Source organism: Trachurus trachurus (genome assembly GCF_905171665.1).
Source record: "Trachurus trachurus genome assembly, chromosome: 20".
Classification (NCBI taxonomy): domain Eukaryota; kingdom Metazoa; phylum Chordata; class Actinopteri; order Carangiformes; family Carangidae; genus Trachurus; species Trachurus trachurus.
In genome coordinates, this window is record NC_139911.1 from 15,237,789 (window position 1) to 15,257,991 (window position 20,203).

At 42.0% G+C, this 20,203-nt stretch overlaps 3 protein-coding genes across 4 annotated transcripts in view; 2 read left to right on the forward strand and 1 right to left on the reverse strand.

Moving 5' to 3' along the window:
- The window catches only part of LOC311004012 (collectin-12-like), a 36,737-nt gene extending 29,823 nt beyond the window's left edge, over nucleotides 1-6,914 (reverse strand). For both annotated transcript variants that reach the window (XM_083995949.1, XM_083995948.1), the window contains exons 1-2: nucleotides 6,659-6,914; nucleotides 5,684-5,734 (exon numbers count right to left, since the gene is read on the reverse strand). In XM_083995949.1, coding sequence (XP_083852075.1) covers nucleotides 5,684-5,734; nucleotides 6,659-6,665 — 58 coding nt within the window. In that variant the 5' untranslated portion in view covers nucleotides 6,666-6,914. The remainder of the gene's footprint in view (nucleotides 1-5,683; nucleotides 5,735-6,658) is intronic.
- A 4,664-nt stretch (nucleotides 6,915-11,578) lies between these two features.
- LOC311003515 (clusterin-like protein 1) lies at nucleotides 11,579-15,381 on the forward strand (the record flags this gene model as incomplete). The annotated part of the gene is made up of 7 exons (XM_083995283.1): nucleotides 11,579-11,675; nucleotides 11,766-11,914; nucleotides 12,360-12,530; nucleotides 13,090-13,537; nucleotides 13,652-13,780; nucleotides 14,360-14,577; nucleotides 15,169-15,381. The coding sequence occupies 7 exons, from the start codon at nucleotides 11,579-11,581 to the stop codon at nucleotides 15,379-15,381; spliced, it is 1,425 nt and encodes a 474-aa protein (XP_083851409.1).
- Nucleotides 15,382-16,505: 1,124 nt separating this feature from the next.
- Nucleotides 16,506-20,184, forward strand: tyms (thymidylate synthetase). Its single transcript, XM_083995495.1, has 7 exons — nucleotides 16,506-17,628; nucleotides 18,550-18,623; nucleotides 18,750-18,924; nucleotides 19,357-19,458; nucleotides 19,571-19,746; nucleotides 19,853-19,924; nucleotides 20,010-20,184. Exons 1-7 carry the CDS (start codon nucleotides 17,298-17,300, stop codon nucleotides 20,145-20,147), a joined length of 1,068 nt encoding a protein of 355 aa, XP_083851621.1. The 5' UTR covers nucleotides 16,506-17,297; the 3' UTR covers nucleotides 20,148-20,184.
- Nucleotides 20,185-20,203: the final 19 nt, after the last annotated feature.

Sequence of the window (20,203 nt, forward strand, 5' to 3'; positions counted from 1 at the left end):
GCAGCCTCCTTCAGCTCTTTCATGTTGTGTGGTCTCTCCGCCTGAAGCTTGGTCCTCAGCGAGCGCAGCGCAGCTCAACTGGATGGAGATCAGTCGAGGTTATTCCACCTCTTCCCTCTGAGAACTTCTTCGGTTGCCTCGGTCGTATATTTAGATTGTTGTCCGGCTGAATGATGAAATGTTGTCCTGTGAGTTTCCTGTCTTCCTCTGCACTCGTCCTGCTGCTTCTGTCAGCGGTGGGATCGTCTCTGCTGGCCGGGGTGCCAGTTCAATTGGCAGCAAAGCCGGTCCAGGCAATAACACAACCACTGCTGTGTTGGACTGGTGAGGTGGCGGCTGTGGGTCATTAGTTCTTCTTTATTTTCTGTACCGTTCCCTCTTGAATTTAGTTTCATTCAATCATGGGACTTTGAACTGTAGCCTGGCCTTTCTGTTTCTGAGGTTTACTCAGGGTTTGGATCTTGTGGTGACTCCTCTGAGGTTCTGCTTCTGAAATCTTCACTTGATCGCTGACCAAGAAATTCACCTAAGACCTGGAGATCAGTTTTCTGAGTTTTCCATTTTCTGCTGCTCCACTATTTGTGGAGAAACTAACATCTTGTTCCTCTATTTAACCAGACAACTTGGCTGATTCAGTCTAACTTTGTGTTTGTTTGTTATTTAACTGTATTTTAAGCTGTTTTTCTGTCTTATTTGCAGCTATATTTGACATAATTCAGTTTATTACCTTTCATTGATGTTACTAGAATAATACACACGTGTGCCAAGAAATACAGAATCAACCAGTAGCAGTTTAGTGGTTAGTTTCTACAACGTACCAGTCAAATTACCTCACAAAACAGGCACCACTGGGAGCTCAGTGACTCATGGTCTCATTTGCTACCCTGAAAAAAGTTAATACAGTTAATTAAAGAAAACATAACATCCGTTTTCTTTCTACAACTGTCTGCAAACCACAGTCTTGTGGAGCTCCATTTCCTCGCTGGTTTACAAACTAGTAAACAGGGGAAATCTGTGTATCGAGGTTGAAGTTCCTTTTTCTACTGGTTGCATTTCAACGCTTGTTTTCCTTAATCTAGTCCGACTCCAGTGTTTACTGATCTCTGTATTCACATATCCCACTGAGGTTCAGTCAAAGTATACACAACCACCCACGCCACCTCCGCTCCTTTTTGTATTTGTGACACAAACTTTATAGTGATTATGGGTTTTAAGTGACTCGTGGGCCCATGGGTCGAGTTGGGCCGGGGGCATCTGCTGACTGCCAGGGACCAATTATTATACCAGCTCTGAAAGAGTTCAGCCAGAGATCAGGTAGGTTTTGTTATTATTCTGATGGCCTTCTTGTGTCAACCCCCCACAGAAAAATAAATATGTTTAAACCTTGAGCACTGTGGAAGCAATTCCGGCCTGGCTTCAACTTGGCAGGGAGAGAGATGGGATTACCATATGAATTCACTCAGTCCCTCAGTTTCTGTGTGTGTGTGTGTGTGTGTGTGTGTGTGTGTGTGTGTGTGTGTGTGTGTGTGTGTGTGTGTGTATTTCCACTTGTATACAAGCGAGTGGAAAGTGTAAATATACATGTATGCATGCCTTCTGGATGACGTTTGTGTAATATACAGAATCAGAAACAGTTCACTTTGTTGACAATGTGTGTGCATGTATATGCATGTGTGTGTGTGTGTGTGTTCCCATTGGGCTCCTTCTGACCTTCGGAAAACTGATTCGTTACTTTGCACGTCAGCAAACAGCCCCAAAGGTATTTTTAACGATATTTCAACACATGGTCACGATGTGTTACTTGTTACATGTGTGTTGATTACACATTGTACTATTTAATGCAAACCTGACTCCCTACAGAGAGGCTGGGGGGAGGCGTGGCTGAGTCTGCTGGTGTGGGTGGTGAATTACAGCCAAAGCAGCGAGGAAAGTGAATGAACGCTGTGTTGAAATTTTATTACAACTGCATTAGTGTATTTTCGCAAAACTCAGATCAGTGCATCTAATCTGGGAATTCCAGGAATGGGGGGAGAGTTTTGTAAACAACCTCCTTGGAAGATGAGGCTACCAGGCATTTCACTGCCTCTTTATCTCTCCTAATGCATTCTTTATAGAGAAAAGTCAAAGCACACAAACCACAGTCTGATTTTCTTTTATACCACAGCTCTGAAGCATCTAGCCAAAACGGGTTTATACATGTTTTAGCCTGTTAACTACAAATCTCACATACTTTACAACACTGGAGTCCATTTTCCAAACCATATAATGCATTTCAAAGAAATCATTGACTTCAGTCAATCATTTCAGTATGGTATGAAAATCTACTCTAAACTGCAAGTACATTTTCATACCATTTTCAGATTTCAGCACAAAGATGCACACTTTCCTTGTGATATGTTCAAGTGCTTGTGTGAAAAATCTGAAAAAAATCGAATAGTCTCAGAAAATATACACAATTCTTCTCCCTATAGCATCTTTGTTTCATCATTTGTTATTTCTTTGATGTCGGATTTATGTAATAATTTTAAAGTGCTTTCCAGTTCTCATTCTCTCTCACGCCCACACAACACATTGCTCTTCAGCAGCTCACTTGCTACAGTAATATACAAACTTGCAACATCAGTATCTGAATTGTGTGTATAAAAGAAAAGCAAAAGCCCAGTGGCTCTCTGTATGTAGTTTCTAACCAATGTTCGCTGTGTAAAAGCAGCAGGATAGAGTGTTCTCTGTTGCTGTGTTAACTCATCCATTTCTCGGTTCACAGCTCTGACATGTCACAATAATTTAAACCCTATCTGTCCCCTGGGAGAGCACAGCGAATGAAAGCAAAATATTCAGAGAGGAAATAACTGTTTGCTTATTACTGAGATTACAGTGCTAATAGTGGAAGAATGAAGGGTTGCATGAATGCAGCTCTGTTGCACAACAAAGACTTTTTTTGGGGGGGGTGAGGGGGGGCAGGCCCTTGGAGCCGACCCCTCCAAACAGCTGCCATGTCCCTGAGAGGACAGACAACACTCGGCTCAGAGTTCAACAGCTCTCTCTTCCTACTCCTCCGAATGTCAAGAGTTCATTTGAATAAAGTTAAAAGTGAGCTGGATTTGGCTCTCCTCCCCACAGCTCTCTAATCTAATCCATGAGCGGGACTCACACGCGCCCACAGAGCAGGACAAACAGGATGCCTCTACTCGGGTGACTGGGATGAAAGAGATTGTGTTTTTTTACACAGTTTGAAGTCGCCTCTGCTGGTGCTGGGTTCAACAGCGCTGTCGTCCGCCGCCTTACATCCACTCTCATGGACCTCGGCTGAACTGTGTGTGAATGAGTCATACTGCAGCAACACCCTGAGCACAGAGACACAGAGGCTCCTGATCCCAAATCAATGTTGAGTCAACAGAGCAGTGATGGAGCACGAGCTCTGTCTCTAAGGAGAATAATAATGATGTGTTTGAGTGCCTGTGTGACACGGCGTTTGCCCTTTGCTGATTTTTTCCCCCACTTTTTTTTTCTCCAAAAGCATGATGCATTCAATGGCAAACATGCTGCCTCAGAAATCTCCTGAGCAGCAACTGCAGAACAAACTACACTGTGCAGGCAGAAAGAAAAAAGAAAAGAAAAAAACACTTAAAGGGATAGTTCAACATTTTGGCAAATTGGCCCATTGCCATAATCCCTATAGTCATAGCAGTAGGTTTGTTACCTTTAATTGTCGGTGCAAGCTATTTTTAGAACGGCAGAGCAGAGCCGCGAGCTGCTCAGAGCTACGCTATGGAGGCTCATGGGATTTCTTGGTTTTCCTCATCAGACTCATCAAATAAATAATCCAACAACTCCAAAACACTCTCGTGGACAAGTTGTGACCTGCACATTCACCACACTATGAGATAATGACGTAACGTTACGAGACAGAGTTGTTTTTGAGGCAAGTGCAGAGACTGCTTGCCGAAAAACTGCCCCTGTCGGGAACACGCATCAGGGGTTTTGCATGAATTTACCTGGAACAACTCCGTCTCGAACTGAACTATCCCTTGAAGAAAGATAAAGTAAACATGCATGTTCCATGAGATCAGGCGAGGGGAAGGGCAGAATGTGCCGTATTACGAGTTGGCGAGACGGGAAAGATGGGACTCATTTTAAAGAGTCAACTCAACCCTATTGTAAAAAGGACATAATTTTCCTTTTTATAGGACATATTGCTCATGGGAATTCATTGTTTGGTATGAAATACGCCCACAACTTCAAAAACTCCAATGAATTGTGTTGACATTGAGGTCTGTGGATTACTCTGAGTAATGAGAGCACATGCTGTTGTATTTTATATTTTGAGAATCAAAATTGTAGTTTAATGACGAGTAAATGTGCATCATTTGTTTGTGTGTGTAGTCGCATCAATAGCTTTAGTTCAAATGTGAGTGCTTTATTTTTCCTCATTTGGCAGGAGCTCTTATACAAAGCCACATATAGATAAGGGACTCTGCTCAGTGGGAGAACTTGGCACTGGTCTATGTCTGTTTAATAAGCGCGAGGACATGGGAGGTGGTGTTATCTAGGCATGTTGGGGTGTTAAAGGTTTTAGGAGAGCAGCATGCAGAAGCTTGGAGCCATAGTTGAGAAACAGTCTGGTCTGGACTGAGTGCAGGGATGCAGGTTCTTTGGAGGAATGACTTTTATGATTGAGTAATGCAAGACTGACAGAGATCAGGAGACACGATGTGGGTAATAAACAAGAAGCTATTGAGAAGACGTCCAAAACATCTTGTAGAATAAAGTTCTGCAAGGTAGGAAGCTCATGTGTTTTCTTTTTTTTTTTGTAGTTCAGTTGATCACCACCAGTGTATTGAGAGGCAGAAATGTGGGAATGAGAAAACAAAATCTAAACGATACGCTTGGCTGGATATAATGTGAGGTATGTGAGAAAGTACAGTATGATTGCATTTTGTCATTTGGGTGAACTGACCCTTTAAGCGTTTTAATCCTTATCATTCCGATCTTGTTTGGATCACTACCGACGTACAAGTCAGTGGGGAAAACTTATAAAAACCTCCAAATAAGAGTCCAGATGGCCTTTGAACAACTAGGACTGAGTCCCTGGCTGCTTTGAGTGACATGCATGAGTAGACAAACCAAATGCATGTGTCGTCTTGTCTGCACGAGTCGCACCACAACAGTCGCTTACACCACGGCATGCAGGACCGTAGTTTTTGGAGTTCGAGTAGCTCCACTTTTTTTTTTTTTTTTCGGAGGGGTCCTCGCTGCGTGTTTGTGTGAGTCAGCAGCAGCACGAGCGGATGAAAGACGGAGGAGGGTTTCTGAATCTTCTTGATCTGGGGAGCTCTGTCAGCGGTGGTCGGGCCTGCGGTGAGCCGGACCTCACAGACTGTCAGCCGCACTTATGTTCAACCCAAAAGAAGCAGAAAGCATCAGTGACAGAGACAAATATCAGCACAGATGAAGCTCCGCCAGCCTGATATGAGAGTTAGCCTATAAGTGTTAACTAGAGGTTGTAATTAGACCTGATGCCCCCTGTAAACAGACAAGTCGAAAGCCCACACACGTAACCTTTTAATTCATGACGTCTAATTTTGAAAACAATAAAAGTTTTACTATTGGAGCTCCAAGTGTGCTGACCTTTCTCTCTTCCACCTTCAGAAAAAGGAAAAAAAAATAAAATCGTCTCACTCACCGAACCTCTTGTATCCAAAAGACTGTACTTCCTCCTCGTCTGCAAAGTCGTCTGCGTGACATAATCAGAAACATATGACAGAAATAGGTCATACGCACACACCACTGGGGGCACATTGTGTTTAAAGCAGGCGGTAAAAGACTCCACAAACAAAAGTCAAATCACAGAGAGACACTACAGGGCCAAGAAGACTTCATCATGTTAGCCTTGAATACAATGATTTCACTTTAGGAGAGAGGAGGCAGCCAACAAGGCTTAAAGTTGGAGATAGCAAGAGGATCATCTCTGGTCTCTGTATGTGTGTGTGTGTGTGTGTTTGTGTGTGTGTGTGCAGATAGGAGGTCCAGAGAACTGTAAAAGCCACAGGCTGCGGTTTCTCTGGGTTGTTGATAGTAAACCCTAATTACACTCTGCTACACTACACTGGAACAGAGCACAGAGAACATCACTGGTAATGGTGAACAGATGGGACCCGGGGTGGTGGTGGTGGTGGTGGTGGGGTTGGGGCATGGGAGACAGGGAGGGTTGGAGCGGAGAGTGTGTTTGTTGGTGGGCAGTCAGAGGGGGTTAGACTAGATGAAGAGGCGGCGATGCCAAGTAAATCAGACCTGCCACCTCGGTGAAATCATCATAAAAACACTGTGTTGTGCAAGTAATAAACTGGCTGCTTGCTTCAGCACAAACACAGCAGTTAGTGATGAAACTGTGCAAACCACACGCTCTACAGGTGGCGATCTTTTCCATGGCACGTTAACGTTTGTTTTGGTAGCTGTATCTAAACCTCTCTTCTTGTTTTAGATGCCAAAAATGAGCTTAGTTTTACTTGGGATGTGCAATGTGCAAGGCTTGTTTTGTTTTGTTTTTTCCAAATGTCTTGCAAGTATTTCACAACTTGCACTGAATTATAAAAGAAACAGATTGAATCAATTTCCAATATGTGACTTTAAATCAAACTTGCATGCACAAACTACTCACCTTTCATGGCGTTTTATAACTCGGTGAGGACTTTAGAAGAGATGAGGACCCCTGTCACTTTATGCGCATCTCAGCATCCAGTGCAAAGGTGTAAACTTGTTCCACACACACACACAAACACAAACAAACACACGAGGGCTGTAAGAAACACTGAAACTACAGGTGTGTCTTCATGTTGAGTGTCCAGGTTAAAATCCCATGGTCTCCGCTCTGCTGCTGCTGCTCGCTGTGGACCAGAGGAGTTTGATGCAGAAGTGGTGTGATGTTCCCGGAGCCTCGTCCAGCTGCGATCAAGGAGGGAGAGGGAGAGCAGAGCTGTCACTGCCCCTGTGAAGCTACACACAACGACAGCGTCAACTTCCGGTGTGGCTTTCAAAATTAAATCGTTTTGTCGTCTTGAAGATGTAGTGGTACAAATGTGTTATATTTCGCATGAAATCAATGCAATATTTACTTTTTGAAGCTCCGTTTCCTACCAAACACAAACTGCCCAAAAAGTGACAGTTCAACAATTATTCAAAACGTTATGTCACGTTATGTTTTCAGGCCTACATGCAGTTCAAAGAGCTTCACCGATTAATGATAAACTAAAAGTAACTTACATAATGAGAACATCAGTCTCAGTAGGCCTGTATCGTGTCGATATCATGGTCAATATCTTGCATATGAGGATGGCTACGGCCAGGAAAGAGTTAGCTTAGCATTACGAATAGAAACAGCTAGCATCAATTAGTGAGATTTAGACGTACTTATAGGCTACTTACTGACAGGTTTTGTGCATTTTCATCATGTTTCTAATCTTCATGCAAAGGCAACCAGTCTGCTGCACTCGACGTCGAGCTGTAAGTTAAGTTAGCTAGCTTTTTTCAACAGTGGTGACAACAACTTATTAGGCTACACATTTGTAGCATATCAGTCCTTTATATTAGCACAGCAGACTGAAACCAGTTAATAGTTAAAAAAAAAAAAATCTATTTCAATCTACCGGTAGTTACTGTGGTGTGTGGGGTCATTTTCTGACTCCTACAGCAAAAACCCGTGACTTTTATTTTGGCAGCCGAGCAGCTTCATTTCCGGTATTCTCCAAACTTTCTCCCCAGCTTCCTCCGTCTAACTTGATGCTGCTTCTCAGCAGTGGCCACACAGCCACAAAGTCAGTCAAGTCAGTCAGTGAGTGTCCCCCCTCACTGAGTTAAGTGAAGTCATACCGGCGACTGTCCCGTCCTGGTCCACAACACTCCCGCTGCGTCTCCTCCCGAGGACCGAGAGGAGACGCGGCCGCTTTCAACACCGCGCAGCCCGGACGTCGTGCGGAGCTGCGCTGATCCAGCCGGAGATGAGATTAAGTTACAGGGGGGGTTGATGGCAATCGCGTCCCCGGGTGAAAACCTGGTACTCATTAAAGATCATTTCAAAGGTTTGGGTTGGGGAGGTGGAGGGGAGCGAGGTCTCTCTGCAGTTCTTCTTTCCCCCCGCCTTTCTGAGGTACTCTGTAATAGCTTAATTATGTGGTTTGGGTATGATTTATCACAATAAACCCACAATGCTGTAATACGTCATATTTTATATTATTTCCATAAAACAAGAGTAGGAAAATAGATTATTTAAGAGCTTTGTCAAACACAAAAATGTGTTGTTTTTTTTTAAATGACTGAAAACAATTATTTCTAGACACATTGCATCACTAAAATCAGGAAAATGGCACATGATATGAGACAAGGGGAAACAAATGAATGCATTGTGCTTCATTGCCATGTATAGCCTACTATATTTCCTTTTCTTTGTGAGAGAATACAAATTTAAGACTAAAAATATAATTGACACGATAAGATGGATAGTTTATTTACATTTTATTGCTGTATTGTTTCTAATTCCAATCTATGTTTGATAAAGGAAACAAGATGGGTTTTATAAATAGCATGCCCCCTGAAGATGATTTATGGGAATATATATAACTTTGTTTACAGTTGCCTTAACAGGTGATTTTTCCTTTAAATGGTCCTAATAGAGCTGCACAATCTGTCAAAATTGGACTTTAACCAGCAGCTTTTTTCCCCTCCAACTCCTCCAGGTGCAGCGTTAATTCCAACAGTTCCTGTGTCCATAATCTCTGCGGCCCTGCAGATACAGATGACTGATCAAAGGCCGAAAACAGCTGCATCCTCCCACACTAATGAGGAACATCAAAGAAATTAGACAGACCCCCGCGTCATGTCTTCACAGTAGGCCTACAGGTTAGTGTCACTGGGTTACATGATAAGGCCCTGATGCTAATCATTTCACACAAGCTCATCTCAAAACCAATTGATTTACAGGAAAAGATACGGTTTCCACCAACTGTCTGACTCATTTCTAAAATCCTCAGAGATTTAAAAACAACAACACACAACTAAGTCATCAAACCCAAGTCTATTTTTCTTCTTTCTTTGAATAACAGAGCCTCCGAACTGGGGTTCCGTGCTAATAGCTCTAGTCTGACCCAGTCCACCACATATTAGATTCCAGCGCAGCCTGAGATGATAAAGTGACTAATTACTTGTTTTTGTAAAAGCTTCAAAACTGTTATTTTACTGTTGGCTATAATTGTAGCAGCGGGCTGGTATTAGGGCTCAGATCGGGATCATGGCGAGCTGATAAAAAGCAGCTGAGGGTCAGGTATCTTACATCCAGGCTCCTGCTGGTCCTCATTCAGAGGTTGGGACCTCATTTGCTGGGTCAAGGCTTTCAGCAGTGGGCTCGGCTTAACAGGAGGACTGAGAAAGCACACAGGAATTCCACATTTACCACGCTGCTGCCATGTTCAGATATCATGATAAGAACAATGGAGCAGATCATCTTATATACAGAGTGAGAGCGTTGCTGGTGGAGGCCAGAGAGACTGGAAGTATGATGTTTTAGATGATGTTAGCTACTTGCAAGCAAGACTGAAGTTTATTTTACTGATATATTAGTAAGATTTGTGATCATATAGTGCTAACTAACTACAATCCTGCATATGTTTCATAAGAATGACTTTATTTAAAGCTGCAATAAGTTATCTCATTGATCAGCTATTGTAATACACAGCCAGCAAATAATGCGGTGCATCTTTATCAGTTTATGGGTTGAAAAAGCAATGAGCTGAAAGACACTAAAACACTGTGGAGGTGAGGAGATTCACCACATGTTTTTCTTTTTACATCGCAAGTCACATGATTCATTGTTGATATAAAAATATTGATTATGGACAGTTAAAATGCAAGATATTTAACTTATATGGAGATGAATGCATCAACTTCCAACTGTTTCTCTGTGTTTATGGGCTAAGACATTCATATGATATATGAGGTGAGAAATAGGACAGGAATATGTTTATGAGTGAAATAAAAATGCAGATCTTTCCCTGCAGGCTATCAAGAGGGTCATTAAGTGCTTTGATGAGTATGAAAATGACTATACTCTATATCTAAACTTTATGTGTCTGCCACTGGAAATCATATCATACAGAAAAGACCAGAATCCACTGTCAGGTTTAGTCGTGAGAAAATAAATGATTTGTAGCTACATATGAAACAGAAAACAGATTTCCTCTTAAGGGTTAGTACAGTATGCACATGTGCCTGCTTTCCTCGTGCTCCTGCCATGCAGAGCTTAGCCCATGACTGAGACCATGCCAGTGTGTGCGAGGCCTCTGCAGGAGGCCCGGGCTCACTGCCAGTCTGATGGAGATTACAGCAGAAAGTTTTTACCTGAGGAGGGCTCTGACTGCAGCTAGTGTGTTGGAGACAAGGAAGTGAGATGGACCTGAAAAACAAATGAGCATGTTATGTTTACCGTACATTACAGCCCGCCTTAAGCTGATTTGTAACTATGCTGCGCGCATAAGGCTTAATTACAGATAAATAGTGCAAACACACTAATAGGATCTGTGCTGCTGAGTAGATCCATAAAAATAGAACAATCCTTAAAGGAAGTGTCCGGCTCTGTCTCTCACTCCTCACTCCTCACTCCTGCTGCTCTCATTTTCTGGAGGCTGATGTGTCATAGCTCCTAAGGTAAATGCATCTTTTATTGTTTTCTATTTTGCATGCATCATGACAATCCAGTGTTTAGGTGTGTGTATATAGGCTTTATGCACAGCTCCACTACTTCCTGAACTTAAACAAGCTCATTTATTTCCTGTCTTACATTATTGGACATTGGTGTCTGACCATTGTTGTGACCACTGAGGTACTGAGTCAGACACACCTGGATTAATCAGTTTGTCCAATAATGTAAGACAGGAAATAAAAGAGCTTGTTTAAGTTCAGGAAGTAGTGGAGCTGTGCATAAAGCCTATTGCTTGTGGAAGTTTCTGTAAGACATATTGCATTTACATACATAGGCAACATGCATAACAAACATATGGCAAAATTGCATTGTTGTACAACCTCACCACTATCATTAGTCTTTTTTGATATGTACACACACACATACACACACATGAGAAATATAGTACATAAAACAGCTGCCTCCAGTTTCTTAATGTCCAGGATGTAATTATCCTTGGTGAATGTGCACGACTGTCATTTATTGTATTTATTAATTATAAAGAGTAATTCAGTTGTACAGTATTACAGCCATTATCCTTGTTATGTAATGTGATAGTGAATACCTAGAAACGTTAGTTGACTGTTGTAGCTTTAGTTAAAGAGGAAGTCCTTTTGGTAATCATGTTAATTGGGATTGAGGCTGATGTTGTGTGCACTAGATTCATTAATTGTCCTTGTTACTGTAGTTATTTATAGATGGCATCTAACTTGAACTGCTTGTGTAATGGCTCCCCCTTGTGGAAAGTGTTTTTATTTAATTTGTATCATTTGTATCAAGATCGGGTGCATTATAATGCTCTATAGCAGAATAATGAGTATTTCCTGTATTTTCCACAGAGCTGAAAACAGGATGAGGAGGCTGCTTGTTCAATTTCTCTGCCTGGCGCTCTCTCAGGTGGTGCTGTGCGCCACTGACCCGTCTCCACTCAGCGAGGACACGCTGCAAAGTGAGGCCTTCAGTGCTGCACTCATTCTGACTATTATCTGCATTAAGTGCTACAGAAATTAACCACATCATGTTTCACTTGTGCGTGCAGAGCTGTCTGCAGCAGGAGAGCAGTATGTGGACGGGGAAATCAAGCGGGCTTTACTGGGCGTGAAGCAGGTGAAGGAAATGATGGAGAAGAAAGAGGAGAAGCACAGACACTTGATGGATGGCCTGAGACACAGCAGTGACAAGAAGAAGGTAAAACCTGTTGGTGTGACTGGCATTAACAAGCCAAATAAGAAATGCTTACATTCTGTGTTTTAGTAGGCTACAATAATTTTTCGCAGAACATGAGCAGTGTAGCTCAGCAGTTACATGCCAGTCTTTGTGAATTTGTGAGTCCAAAAAACCCACCACATATTTTCTGCCTCATAAAGGCAAAGCCGCATAAAGCCTTATGGTGAAACCTCAAAGCAGACAGTGAAGAATGAATGTGGGAGTGAGGCCTGGGGAGGGTTTGAGGAGTCGAGGGTGTAGTTTTACAACAGTCATGATAAATGAACTGTCTGTGGATGAATCTGTTTTCTAAGTAATTTCAGAATACCCCCACATCCCCACCCCCAAAAAACCCACATCTAATCCACTCTGACTTATTAAGAGTCAGTGTATCTGCGGCTCAACTTTCTGTGTCTGTTTCCATCAGGGGGCGATGCAGCTGGTGCGGGAAACGGAGCAGAAACTTGAGGAGGCAGAACTGCAGTGTCAAGATTTGACCAAATCGTCCTTTGAGGAGTGTCGACCCTGTCTTGAAGATACTTGCAAGGCCTTCTTCACCTCCGCGTGTCGCCGAGGCTTCGCGTCTTTCTCTTTTAAGGTTTGATTTCAGCTTATTCCATTTACAACCATGTAACGAGTCCAAAAGTGTGACTGACCCCAAATATGTGGGAGTAATAGCCTTGTGGTTATGGAAAGTATTCAACCCCCCTTCAGTTGGCAGCTTTATGTTAAAATCAATAAAATTCTTTTTTTTCCCTCATCAATCTACACTCAGCACCCCATAATGACAGCACAAACCCAGAATTGTAGAATTTCTTTGCAAATCAATTAAAAAAGAAAAACTGAAATATCACATCAGCACAGCTGGACTCAAATGAAGGTGTAGAGCCATCTCAAAGATGAATGAAAGAAAGAGCAAAGGGTCTGAATACTTATGTTCATGTGGTATTTCAGTTTTTCTTTTATAATTTATTTGCAAAAATTCTATAAGTCTGGGTTTTGATATCACAATAGGGTGCTGAGTGTAGATTGATGAGGGAAATAATTAATTTTATGGATTTTAACATAAAGCTGCAACATAACAAATAGTGAAAAATTGAAGGGGGTCTGAATACTTTCCGTACCTACCGTATATTCATCCCATCCTCTTTCTGCAGGTGGAGGAGTTTTTCAGAAAAATGGCTGCCCAGTTGGAAGCCACTGAGCATGTTTACAACCAAAACGAAGAGAGCACAGCTCAGACCAGCCCAGCTCAGAACGAGGGTAAAGCTGAACAGGAGATACTGCAGGCAGAGGGTTCGTTCGGCCAGCTGCTGTCAAACATGAGCCTCCTGTACAACCAGAGCATCACTCTAGTCAAGAAGATGCAGCAGAGGTTCGGCCATTCCTTTTTTGCCGCCTTCACCGCGGAGCTCCGGCCCAGTGCGCTGTCAGGCATCCAGGACGGTCCGACTGCAGACTTCTTCACGGCCGCAGGTCTGGATCACATCCTCGATTCAGTTTATGATTTGGGGAGGAACGTGCTGGAAGAATTCAGCTCCACGGTGACCGATGTGTTTGAGGAGATACAAGAAGCTGAGGAGTACCTTCAGCAATCAAGCAGAGGTTTCTGATGTTATTTAAATCACTACTTTTGTATTCACCTTTGCCTTCACGCCCATGAATGAAATAACAGTATAGCTTTTCTAACAATTTGCTCTTGCACGTGTATCTCCAAAGATCCGGGGTCACTCTCTGCTTTGGGACAATCTCACAGCAGATACATGTGCAGACGCCTCCGCAGACAAGCGTCAGAGTGCTGGCAGCTCCAAGACTTGTGTGAGACATGCAAGGATTATCTGATAAAAGGTAAATCACTGGCATGCGTGTGTATTTTTTAAAGGAGGTTTGGTTTTTGACCTGTCTACCTCATCACACCACATGGTTGCATTTGCACATACAGTACAGAATATAAATGTTTCAATCTGGACCTCCAATCCAACTCTGGCCTGAATAATAAACTTTTTATTAAAGGGATTATTCAAAACTAAATTTCAAGTCTTATGATGAGGTTGTATTTCGGCCCACATGTGATGTCCTCAGGTTGCTGGTTTTGTCTGACCAACAGTCAAAACCTAATAATTAAAAACACAAGTGGAAAAACCTGTGTTTTATGAATTGGAATTACATTTTGAGCAATAAATAAGTGAATAACTGTTGATTGTTGATCAGAATTGTGATTCATTTCTCCTAATCAACTAATGTATAAGTAATTTCAAAATGTATAATTGATGGAATATGTCACCAACGTAACTGATGGCAATGCAATTACTCAGTAGTCCACCGATACAATGATCTGTGAAGACCGAATGTGGTTGAGAAAATGAAATGAAGGTCTTAACTGATGTGAATGCACATCTGGATTTATCTCTGCTTGTGCTGTTACAGAGTGTCCCAACGTCCAGCAGTTGCACTCTGAGATGGAGGAGATGCACATGCTGCTCAACGCCTCCCGTCAGCAGTACGACGACCGGCTGCAGATGGTCCAGAGACACACGACGGACACACAGAGGTGGCTCAGTAGCATGGATGACAAGTACGGCTGGATCAGCCAGCTGACCGACAACAACACAGCTGGTCCACACAACGTCTTCAGCGTGATCACGGTAGGTTTGTCACTGTGTGATAATGTCTTATTTGGATTATATCGCTGATCCTACCTGCATCATTTCAATTTATTCATTTATACAGTCTTTGATCTTTGGCAAAGACATCTTAAAATAATCCCAGTCCTCGAATTTTGTCAGATAAAAGACTTGATCCATGAAATTACATTATATTACATGACAAACAAAACCCAAATCCTATCATGTTTATTAAATGTTTACCTGGATTTATCGACTATGAAAATGTATGCAACAATTTGAGTGGCATGAAATTGTTTGGTAGGTTTTACATGTAGTTTATTAGTGTTTGGAGGTTTGTCTAGAAAGTTGATTCAAGTAGATATCTGACTGATAGATTTGAAAATCTCCAGTTTTATAATTAATATACATACAGAATATCCTTTATTGTCATTGTCACAAGTACAATGACATTTAAAATGCCAAACCATTTGGTTGAATGTTGCATTCAAGGTCAAGAAAAGAAGATTATAAAGGAGCATAAAAAATAGTTAATAAATACTGTTAATAATAACTAAAACAAAGCAAAACAAACATCTTACATCTCATTTGTCACATTGTCTAATTTTTCAGGTGATTCCACAGGAACAGGTGAAGAATATCATGCCTAAACCAGAGAGTAGTGTGGTTGTAACCATACTGGACTCTGCCCCATTCACTGTGCTGGTCCCAGCAGACATAGAGGTGGACGACCCCGCCTTCATCCAGTATGTTGCTCAGGAAGCTCTTACACTACATAAACGACAGATTAGAGGTATCGATCCAAGCAGTACTGTGGCTCAGTAAAACTAAGTGTCACCTGGCAGAGCTCCAACCTGAATATGAGCAAAATGCAATGTCGTCTTCACACCACGACAGATCCCTGTGCATTATTTCAAATGAAACCTTATTCAAAGAGAGACACAATGCAAAAGAGATTATAAGAATGATGATGACACATAGTCATGTGGATATTTAAGACTTTCTTGCACACCTCTATCAGTTTAAATTGTGGTTATATTTTTCTTTAAAATATGTTTTGTTGGTTATTTTATACTCAGGAATGAAGTAAAACTGTGATTCAGCATCCAGAGTGTCCTCAGATGCTGAACATGCTGTCCAGCAGCACTAAGTTTCTTGAACAATTAAGTTGACATCTGTAAAACTTGAAAACGCACTTTATAGACATTTTGAACATTTTCATGCACAGCTTATATTCTTTTATTCTTGTTAAGTTATTTCTTAGGATTTAAAATGTTTCAATAAAACAGTGTACAATCTGCTTGGTTGATTCTGTTTTGTCATCCTAATGAGGCACATCGTGTAATCTAAACATCTAATGGCTCCATTTTCCATATGTAGAGTTTTCAGTTGAATATTAGCATTTATTTGTATAAATAAAACATATATGAATTCATTTGAGCACCTTTTGCAATGACATGTTTTCTGACTGAACAATCTTGACATGTTAATCTGAAAATATTCCTTGGACAAACCCTACCAAAGGCTGCATATTTGTTTCCAGACAGTAACAAAAAGCCATGGTCACTAGTCTTGGTCTGTCAAATGGGGGCTGCAGCAGAGCAGAAGAAAATAAAAAATATATTTTATCTGTGCTTATTTTTTATTCATATTAACCCAGTTGTAGCTACTGTATGTGTTCTGCATAATTAAGTCACTGTGTGTGAAGTTCATGGATGTAGATTAGAATAGATTAGAATCAACTGTTATAGGAAAACAAGGGGGATGACAGTCTGTTTTCTGTGGGTTCCTGCTCATGCAAAGGCTGAGGGTAATGATGATGTACAGTAGGTCATAAATCTGCTAATATCTTGTAGGCTACCACACTCCAGTCCGGTAGGTGGGGCAATGCACCTGTAACCTGGATGCCAGCCGCCAATCAAACTCAACAGAAGAAGAAAGAGGAAGAAAGTTTTTATTCTTCCTCGCCCTCCTACATACCGATACACTGTAAGGGAGACACTGAAAATGATCTTCAAAACAACCAGAACGATCAAAATGTATCTTCCAAAGTATGGCAGCAACGTGGCTGCAAGATCTGCCTTGACCTGCCATAGATGAAACACGCTGCTGTTTGTATATCACCTGACGTTTAAAGCAAAACCCAGGCTCAGTGATGCTTTAAGGTAAATAAGATTGTATCCACCCTCTGTTAACAAAACGCGACAGACCTTATAACTGTGTAAATACTGATACGCCCTCCGAGCTTTTCAAGATTGTTCATCGCCTCACCGTCCGAAGCAAAAGAAAGAGTAAAGAAAGTAGCGAATCTATGGTTATCTTCGGCCACTTTTGAAGGTCGTCCTCCCACCCCTCAATTTTAGTAGGCGGTGGTATTATGATATTGTCTCGTTTGAACTGCAACAGGTGGTGGTGTTCCCACATGTTTCATGTCTCTCACGCTCGAAGAAAGTGGATTAGCACATAGCATACATACAGCTGTTAGCATGTAAACAAACGTCACTTCCGGTTCGAATCGTAATTCAAGCCCAAAACTGAGCAAAGATACTCTACGGCGCAGTCAGGGTAGTAGTGAACTTCTTAAGGGACACTGTTTTCTTTTGTTTTGTTTGTTTTTTACGATATAGGTAGGTTAGGAGTTGTGTAGGTACCAGTAACTGTTGTGGGTCTATTATCTGGTCCACACCATAGGTCCACACTCCAGAGCAGAGGGGGGCGGTAACGTTACAAAGAAGAAGGAAATGGGCGGGGCTTTGCACTTAGTGGCGGGTAAATTCAGATTTTGGAGCGCGTACCGGCATTGTGCAGCAGTCTTGTGCAGCAGCAGTCCTGTCCTCACCATGCCTGCCACCTCAGAGATACACACCGGGGAAATATACGCACAGGGGGAAGACAAGAAGCAGACAGAAGTGGGCCCGGCTGCAGAGAAGAGGAGTTTCTGTGGTTTCTGTGATGAACGCGGATACCTGGACCAGATCGAGTACATCTTACAACACGGACACAAGAAGGGGGACCGGACCGGGACAGGTGTCATCTCTGTGTTTGGTACTCAGGCCAGATACAGTCTGAGAGGTCAGTCTGGATTTGGAGTTTACTCCGAGTGTTTTGGTGTTTTTTGTTCAATATATACAACTGTTACTACTGCGAGTACTGCTCCTGTCGTGACAAAGACTTCTGCTAACTATGCAATATAAGTAAAAGCCCTGGATTCAAAACTCAAAAAAGGAAAAGCATCCGTACCTGCAAAACATAAGTTACCTATTAACTTATAATTAGTCAGAAAGAATGTCATACAGTTATAGTATTAACAGTGCACTTTTTACGGTCATGCTCTGTGTGTAAAATCTCAAAAGTAACTAGTAAAGTTAAGTAACTAAGTGTGGTGGCACAGTGAGCCGTATAAAAGGATAAAAACAGTTGCAGTACAAATCAGTGGGCGCTGCTGTTGCCGGTGTGTTTCTTAAAATTAGCGGGTTTTCTTTGAGTTGGCGCGTAACTCTGAACTGTGACGACACTCTGGCCAATCAGTGGTCTGCCCTGCAGTCGGTTCGGCTGACGTCACGTTTGACTTGGCACAGTTTGCTTTTGTGTATTTATGGCACTAACAAGTTCATTTTGTAACTGGATCTTCTCCTGTGCTTTATCTTGTTCACACATTCATGGGCTTTTTTAAATATTGTTTACATTAAAATAGGTTAAAATAGAGATATGATATGAACTTAATCTGTTTTCCCTTCCATGTATCTCTTGCACGATGGTTGAAATAAAGCCAGAGAAATACAGTCCGTCTCCCCCAACTTTCTCTTTGTGAGTTTATAATTCATACAGCTGAAATCACACCTCAGTCTTTCATTTATGTGTTTGGGGATTTTGTCAGATGGTATTGCAGTTATAAAATCAGAATATGACCATAGGTGGTTTTGAACTAGTCTTGTCAAATATCATATAATGTGTTACTGTCAAATAACCTATTTGTGTTTTCTTTTTTTGTAGATCAGTTCCCCTTGCTGACAACCAAGAAAGTGTTTTGGAAAGGGATCCTTGAAGAGTTGCTGTGGTTTATCAAGGTGAGGATGATGATGCTGATGATGATGATGATGATGATGATGATGATGATGATGATAATAAAATAATAACTTTCAAGGGTGAATTCATTCAAAATATATATATTTATTTTTTCATGTGTGTTACAGGGATCAACAAATGCCAAAGAGCTCTCGGAGAAGGGGGTGAAGATTTGGGATGCCAACGGGTCCCGGCAGTTCTTGGACAAACTTGGTTTCACAGACAGAGAGGAGGGCGACCTGGGACCTGTGTATGGTTTCCAGTGGAGACACTTTGGTGCAGAATACACAAACATGCATGCAGGTACAGTACATCAACGTCAGTCACAAAGTCTCTCAAGGTTTTGGGTGGTAAGATAGTATAGTATCAACTCAAAATTCTTGTTCACAATACGTCTCTGTCTTAGGGGCGTTATTCTTAAAGATAGAGATGTCTTTTATAATCCCATTACATAATAGTTCAAAATGTAAAATCATACAGTTGGGTAAAAAATGTTTCTAAGTTTTGTCTTGACATGTGCCTAAAATGGTGAATCAATTATCGACATCATTTTGGCAAAAAATCACATAAAATGATCAATCTTGCCTCAAACAATCAGCTACAGATATCTAATTTTGATAAATATGTTCCTTCAAAGAGCTCATGTATGCTTTACAGCTTGCACAGCAGCAGCTTCTCAGATCACTGGGCTTCAGATCTGTATTGATCCTTGTCACTGATTCCTCCTTTCAACAGATTACACAGGACAAGGTGTTGACCAGCTGCAGAAAGTCATCGACACCATCAAGAAGAATCCAGAGGACAGACGCATGATCATGTGCGCCTGGAACGTCAAAGGTGCAGCAGATAAACTCCACTTTAATCATCTGGGACAGGAATTTTTTTAATTTTCATGTTGTTGAAGTGTGATGAGTAAAATTCAAACCTCTGCCCGCTCATGTGTTTTCAGACCTGCCCCACATGGCTCTGCCCCCGTGCCACGCGCTCTGCCAGTTCTACGTGTGCGACGGCGAGCTGTCCTGTCAGCTGTACCAGCGTTCAGGCGATATGGGTCTGGGGGTGCCTTTCAATATCGCCAGCTATGCGCTCCTTACCTACATGATCGCTCACATCACAGGACTCAAGGTAAGAGCAGTGGACTCACATTGGTGCTCACAGATCATCCTGGTGGTGGTGGTCCCCTGTCCCCTGTCCCCTCAGCTGACATGTGTTTTCTACGCTGTCCCTTCAGCCTGGTGACTTTGTCCACAGCCTGGGCGACGCTCACGTTTACATCAACCACACCGAACCGCTCAAAGTGCAGGTGGGTTAGTGAAATCAGTTTTTGATGCCTCTCTGTTCTCTACTGGATTTTCAACTTACACCAGCTGATCTGTTTCAATTCCCAGCTCCAGAGGGAGATCCGCCCCTTCCCCAAGCTCAAGATCCTGAGAAAGGTGGAGAGTATCGACGATTTCCGTGCAGAGGACTTTGAGATTTGTGACTACAACCCCCATCCTCACATCAAGATGCAGATGGCCGTGTAACAACTCGGGTGTCAAGGGACTTAAGTAATGAATATGGGTCCGGTTACAGGGAAAAC

What these genes read in the sequence shown, in the direction of transcription:
- tyms (XM_083995495.1), top strand. Translation starts at nt 17,298, where the DNA reads ATGGGCGGGGCTTTGCACTTAGTGGCGGGTAAATTCAGATTTTGGAGC. An exon ending in AGTTGCTGTGGTTTATCAAG is followed by an intron (nt 18,624 to 18,749) that starts GTGAGGATGATG and finishes TGTGTGTTACAG; the next exon opens with GGATCAACAAATGCCAAAGA. An exon ending in CTCACATCACAGGACTCAAG is followed by an intron (nt 19,747 to 19,852) that starts GTAAGAGCAGTG and finishes CTGTCCCTTCAG; the next exon opens with CCTGGTGACTTTGTCCACAG.